At 41.4% G+C, this 6624-nt stretch overlaps 1 protein-coding gene across 2 annotated transcripts; it reads left to right on the plus strand.

The window, feature by feature from the left end:
• The first annotated feature begins 686 nt into the window (after positions 1-686).
• Positions 687-5450, plus strand: asb8 (ankyrin repeat and SOCS box containing 8). Of its 2 annotated transcripts, none has more exons than XM_026155046.1 (4): positions 687-945; positions 2117-2293; positions 2388-2492; positions 3155-5450. In XM_026155046.1, exons 2-4 carry the CDS (start codon positions 2165-2167, stop codon positions 3788-3790), a joined length of 870 nt encoding a protein of 289 aa, XP_026010831.1. In that variant the 5' UTR covers positions 687-945; positions 2117-2164; the 3' UTR covers positions 3791-5450. The 2 variants fall into 2 exon arrangements, with proteins under 2 accessions (XP_026010831.1, XP_026010830.1); XM_026155045.1 differs by lacking the exon at positions 687-945 and adding an exon at positions 953-1186.
• Positions 5451-6624: the final 1174 nt, after the last annotated feature.

The following is a 6624-nucleotide window of genomic DNA, read 5'->3' on the forward strand; positions in this document are numbered from 1 at the left end:
TAGTGGGAATAGGTTAATTGGTAACTCTAAATTGCCCATAGGTGTGAATATGAGTGTGAATGGTTGTCTCTTTCTTAGCCCTGCAGCAAACTAGCGACCTGTCCAGAGTGTACCCTGCCTCTCGCTCTGAGACAGCTTGGATAGGCTTCAGCCCCCTCCCCAACAAGGATAAGCGGAAGAGAATGGATTCATGCATTTCAGCTGGTACAGGGTCTAGATTTTTCACTGCAATGCCACAGGTGGTGTTAATAAGTATTGTGTCACTCCATAAAAAATTTTCACTGCCTCCCCCCTGAATGACAAATTTCATTTGGCTTCATGCACTCTTATGATGATTCATAATTGCTGGAAAACAACAAAAATAAATAAAATTAGCACATATCTTGTGGGGGAGCTTTCCTCCTGCTGTAGAGCCTTGCCCCCTAAGCTGCCCACCTTGTACAAACTAATTGCTTGTTTGTCTAAAAGCCTCTTATAGCCTTTATTTTCTTAGGAGATAATGATACAATAAATAATTTTTAAGTGTTTTTGTCAATAATTTCTTGATTCTGTTTACGTATAGGGGATTTTGACATATTTTTCTGAAGAGGTATGTACCACCCTGCCTAGACATTTTGCCCCCCCCCCCCATGTGAAATTTTCTAGATCCGCCGCTGACGTATGCCATAGTGGTTCGGCTACCCATTTTTAGGCGCGTATGCTGAGAGTTGATGTCGGCATGGGACTATCAGGTTCAGGATTAGGTTAAACCTTAGGGATAAAGTAAGAAGATGATAAAAACTTCTTATCCTTAGCTAGTACTCTCCTGATCATCGGAGTCCAACTCCCCACCTCCTCTGCCGCTGTTTCTGCTAGCTGAGCCCCTAACATGGACATAAACTGAAAGAATCCGTGGCACGCCGGTGGTAGCCTGCCGTGCCGTCATACATGCTTTTATTGGGATAAGTGAGTACACTTGGCGAGGACGTGGAGTTCTGCCAGGCCCCGTAAACGTCGGTGTTCAGAGAAAATGTCAGGTTATACCAAATTACTGCGGACAGTCAGCGTCCACTCTGCCCGCGTTTAAATACCGAGGTTCGAGACAGAGGGCGTGGCCCTAGTGGTGACGTTTCGTGTTTATGTGAAAGCTAGCAGCGGTCGGTCTATACAGTAACCTGCCAGACCTTCAAGCCGTGGACTGTAAACGGTATGGGTTTTCACCAGCATTGTTTAATTCTTGTTGATTCGTGCGAGCTGTGTTGGAAGGCGAGTTTACAAGTAGTTGGTAATTATGTCAGCGGTTATTCTCCGTCTGTGAGTGTCGTTTGTTCCTGCATCTCGAAGCTAACATTACCTCACAGCTAGCTAGCCTAGCTAGCAGGATAGTGGGAAGTGTAGCCGGGTATGATTGTTTTTCTTTTGCCTATAAACTCCTCCGGTCAGCGCGAAGTAACCCTTGTGGTTTCTACGTCAACGTTAAAGCTTTTACTTGATTGTAAACCTTGTGTCATTGTTGCAGACTTTGTTTATTTTTGCAGAGTGAGCTAAGGTTAGCTGTGTGTGTCAGTCATTTGTTAAAAGCAGCGGCGATAGCTGCATATATATATATATATATATGTATATATATATATATATATATATCTATATATATATATATATATATATATATATATATATATATATATATATATATATATATATATATCTGACAAGTGGGTCGTATCTACTTCAGTTAGGTAGCAACAGCAAAATAAAGTTGGGTGTCATCTCCCTGATTACAGCTGAGCCTTGCACCATCTAGATTATACGACAAGACATCGTGTCCAACCCAAACAGATAATAGTCGGGAAAGATAATTTTGAATATTAATTTTGGTATTTTAACAAAGCTGTGTGAAATTTCGGTCTTTAGTTAAACAATTTCTAACACATTCTGTATGTAAACTGAAAATATTTTGTATTTATAGCAAGCATATAACTCATCAAACCAAAGCACTGGTATACTGAATAAAACAGGTCTGCGTGCATACTTAGGTACGATAAACTGTGAAATGTCTGTTTTATATTCTGTTGACTTATTTAAGATTCACTGTGTCTTAGAAGTTGTAATCAAGCAATTTTTAAAAACTGTGTTTCAGTGTGCCATAGCGTCACCCCTGCCTGGGTGCAATGCTCTTCTGTTACACATGAGCTCTACTATGTGGTACATCATGCAAAGCATTCAGAGTAAATATTCCCTGTCTGAGCGGCTCATCCGAACAATTGCAGCCATTCGCTCATTCCCGCACGACAATGTGGAGGATCTTATCCGTAAGGTAGGCTTGCTTATCTTCCAGTCAAAGTGACGTAAACAATCCCCTGTAGTGTCATGAGTGTAATGTTGATATTGTTATTTCCTGGCTGATTAAGGGTGCTGATGTGAATCGGATGCATGGCACTCTCAAACCCCTGCACTGTGCCTGTATGGTTGCTGATGCTGACTGTGTGGAGCTGCTGCTGGAGAAGGGGGCAGAGGTATGTTACAGCTGCACACGGAAGTTTTTCATATTCACTTTAGATTTATTCGGCACCTTTAAAGGTTTTGGCCTTAAGGTGGGTAAGTATGCATGCAAACACAGTCAGTGTAAGTGTGAGCAGGACAAAGGTTAAAAGCTTTCTAAATGTAAAGAAGACACCTAGCATTGTTTACACTGAAGGATTCATGTTGAGTCATGATCTGAAACCACTGGCTGTCTGGAAAGATAGGGAAATTGTATCAGTTTATTTTAGTAGTACTGTGTACATGTGGTGGGGATATGGGAGAATTTAAAGGGTTAATCGTTACAATTATTTGATGGAAACTATCCTCTGTAAATTGAGTTTTACTTTCAGGTCTCACAGCATTCACATTCATTCCCTGTTTCTTTAGATGATCACTGAGCAGTTTTCATTTGGACTATTTGGTAGACTGTCGTTCTTTTGTTTTTGATATAATTTAATGGTGCAAACAATTTCTGAATCATCTGGTTATTCCATTTCACCCTCCTTTTACATCTGTGCTGCAACACATGAGCCAAAATATCTGGCAGGCGTTGAGACGCCTACACAGTCACTTCTCAGGGCACCCTGCAGCTTTGTGCTATTTAATTAAGTCTTGTTGGCATAAGACTGCTCATTATACTGAATTTTCTCATCAGGTAAATGCTTTGGATGGCTATAATCGTACAGCACTGCACTATGCAGCAGAGAAGGATGAGAGCTGTGTGGAGCTGCTGTTGGAATATGGAGCCCAGCCAAATGCCCTGGATGGCAATAAAGACACTCCTCTTCACTGGGCCGCCTTCAAAGATAATCCTGAGTGTGTAAGGGCCCTGCTGGAGAGCGGGGCCTGTCCCAATGCCCGTGACTATAACAATGACACACCTCTTAGCTGGGCAGCAATGAAAGGCAACCTTGAAAGTGTCAAAGTGCTATTAGACTATGGAGCGCAGGTCCATGTAACTAACCTGAAGGGCCAGACCCCTATCTCCCGGCTGGTGGCCCTGTTGGCCCGAGGCCTGGGCACCGAACAAGAGGAAGAGTGTTTGGAGCTACTGTGTCGAGCAGCAGGGAGGTTTGAGATTCGACGGGCCGACGGCACCCTTCCCAGGGAGCTGAGTAAAGATCCCCAGCTGCTGGCGAGGCTGACCAACATGGTGGCTCAGGCGCCCACGCTTCGCTCTCTGGCACGCTGTGCAGTACGGCAAAGTCTCGGAGTGCAATTCCTCCCCACGGCTGTCAAAGAGCTTCCTTTACCAGAGACTATCAAAGACTATCTGCTGTTGAGAGACTGAAAATGAAGCTGTTTCTTCAGACCTCACTGGCTCATTATTAAAGAGCTCATCACACTGCATTGCACACTGCAAGGAAGTGTCTCCACGGTATTAAAGAGTTGTCCAACCTTTCTGCAATTTATTACAATATATGTGATAGGAGGAATGATGAACTTAATGTATTTTTCTTTACAAAAAATCTAAATAAGCAGTGAGTGAACTGCAGATGAATATATTTTCATTTGTAGAATCAAGTTGGCACCAGTGCATTCTCCTCATGCGTTGAGTATCTCAAAGCCTGTTTTAAGGAAATCTTTCCCACTTTCTTTGCAGAAAGAAAGTATAACATCAGGTTTATTCAGCTCCATCATAGTAACGGTGTATGTATGTGCATCTAATCATCCAGCTGTTTTGGTTCATGAATAGTCAGAAATTAAAGTTATTATCTTGCCTGCTAAATTCACAGGAAGTATGAATGTTACTTTTTAAAATGTAAATATAATTTAAAAGAGTTTGCCACAGACAATGAGGAAAGTCATAAATTACAGAATGAGTATATGCTCGTTATACCTTTTTAGAGTGAAACAAACAGTTGATGAATGAGCACTCATGTCCTGTATTTGTAATAGAGTGTGTCGTGTGAAGGTGGTTTATATGTTGGCGTTGGAGTGGTCATCTTTCTCTCTGACACCCTGAAGAGCTCATGCTGCAGTCATTTTTGATATACCAATAGAAGTAAACACATCAGATTTAAAGAAAGCAGAGTGTGGGGGTTAACACAGCAAGAACGTCCTGGATCACTGGATGGCTGGTGCGAAGTTTTCATGTTCTCCCCATGCCTGCGTGGGTTTTCTCTGGGTTACTCCAGGTTACTCCCACGCTCTGAGAACATGCATGTTAGGTTAACTAGAGAATTGGCTGTGAGTGTTCGTTTTTCTCTGTGTTAGCTCTGTGGCAGACTGGCGGCCTGTTGGGGTTGCACCGTTCTTTTTGTCCTGTGACTGCTGGGATGGATAGCCCCACCCCACCAAAAAAAAAAGTGAGGCTCAAAAATGGATAGAAGAAAACACTTGAGCAGATTAGAAATTATGCCAGATGGCAGCAGTTTTATTTATGTCGATGCAGCAGAAGGTTGGTAACTATTACTGGTTTCACATGATGTGCCAGGCACACTAACTTTGCCTCCATAGTCTTTGGAAGTTCTTCTGCTCTGATAGCAAGTCTGCAGTCTTGTGATTTAGTATTTATTTGGTCTATATTTTAATAAAATGAAATAAAAAGTTGCAGTTCCAGTTGCCAATAAGGAATAAAGTTGTTGTTTTTTGTTTTGTTTTTATTATCAGTGGAAGTTTTCAGTCTTAACTTGCAAAAGTTTGTGTTTCAAGGGTGCTCGCTGGTCCAACATTTTGCAGGATATTTGAAAGTGACTTTATTTTAAATTGTTACGTATTAGGACCATGATATGGCATGATGACTAAGTTTGTGTCTTTGAAGGATTCACTAACTTGCAATTTGTTAAAGCACTTGTCTACAATCTGACAATTTCTGTGCTTGATTATGTTTGCCTTTCTACAAATGTGTAAAGGTTAACCTCTAGATCATGTCTTGTGTACACCAGCAAAGGTGCTTTTTTTCTTCTTTGTAAACATACTGCAAGTAAATGCCTTTATATTCCAGCTCACTCTTTTCTCTCTGCTCTTCACAAAAATCACACATTGATAGCTCATATATATCAAGTCACAATTAATTACATCTAATAGAGAATACTTGATGTCTATACCTGTTATTGACTGCGCTGTGATTGTTTTACAATATGCATATACAACACAGGTTATATCTAATAACAAACTGTTACAGTAAGCACTGTCACTGATGACCAAACATTCACAGTGACAGCGTTTTAAAACACGAGCCATGATGTTTTTTTTAAACTTTGTTCCTGCTTCTGGCATGTCAAATATCTTTCATTAAAGAGACCATATACCAAGTGCAATTATTAAAGCTCAGTGCATGGCTACAGGCTACCATGAACTGAACATAACATAACATATGTAGCTTTGTCAAAATATACACTCATGTGTTACTTTCTTTAGATGCATCTTGCTAGTACTGGGTTGGACCCCTTTTTTACTTCCAGAGCTTCTTTAATTCTTCATAACAAGGTTCGACAGCTGGAAACATTTTTAAGAAATTTTGGGCCATATTGACATGACGACATGACATAGTTGTGCAGATTTGGGGGCCACAGGTCCACCATGTGAAGCACCCGATCCACCACATCCCAAGCGTGCTCTAGTGAACTCATTGTCATTGTACAAGAAACCAGTTTGAGATGATTTGAGCTTTGTAACATGGTGCATTTTTCAGCTGCAAGCAGCCACCAAAGATAGCTACACTGTGGTTATGAAGGGACGGACATGTTCAGCAATAACACTCAGACTGTGGCATTTAAATGATGCTTAGTTGTTACTACGTGGTCCAAAGTGTGCCAAGAAAATATCCCTTCACCATTACACCACCGGCAGACAGTTACACGGCAGGATAGATCCGTGCTTTCATGTTGTTTTTTTATTCTGACCCTATGCTCATCAGACCAGAAAGCGTTTTTCGAATCCTTTGTGCTTTGTTTTAGGCAAGCTTCACTTTCCTGTTCTCAGCTGTCAGGAGTAGCATACGGTGTGGTCTGCTGCTGCTGTAGCCCTTATGCTTTGTGGTTCCATGTTCAGAGATGCTCTTTTGCATACCTTGGTTTTAAGGAGTGGTTATTTGAGTTACTGTTCCCTTCCTATTAGGTCTAAGCAGTCCAACTATTCTCCTTTCCCATTCTCATGTGCATTTTGGACTTCATCAGGTCG

The sequence above is a fragment of the Astatotilapia calliptera genome, chromosome 20, assembly GCF_900246225.1.
Source record: "Astatotilapia calliptera chromosome 20, fAstCal1.2, whole genome shotgun sequence".
NCBI classification, from domain to species: domain Eukaryota; kingdom Metazoa; phylum Chordata; class Actinopteri; order Cichliformes; family Cichlidae; genus Astatotilapia; species Astatotilapia calliptera.

Bases quoted from the DNA above. Each gene is read 5' to 3' on its own strand.
- asb8 (XM_026155046.1), top strand. From the start codon at position 2,165: ATGAGCTCTACTATGTGGTACATCATGCAAAGCATTCAGAGTAAATAT. The intron at 2,294-2,387 runs GTAGGCTTGCTT...TGGCTGATTAAG, and splicing joins TGGAGGATCTTATCCGTAAG to GGTGCTGATGTGAATCGGAT. The intron at 2,493-3,154 runs GTATGTTACAGC...TTTTCTCATCAG, and splicing joins TGCTGGAGAAGGGGGCAGAG to GTAAATGCTTTGGATGGCTA.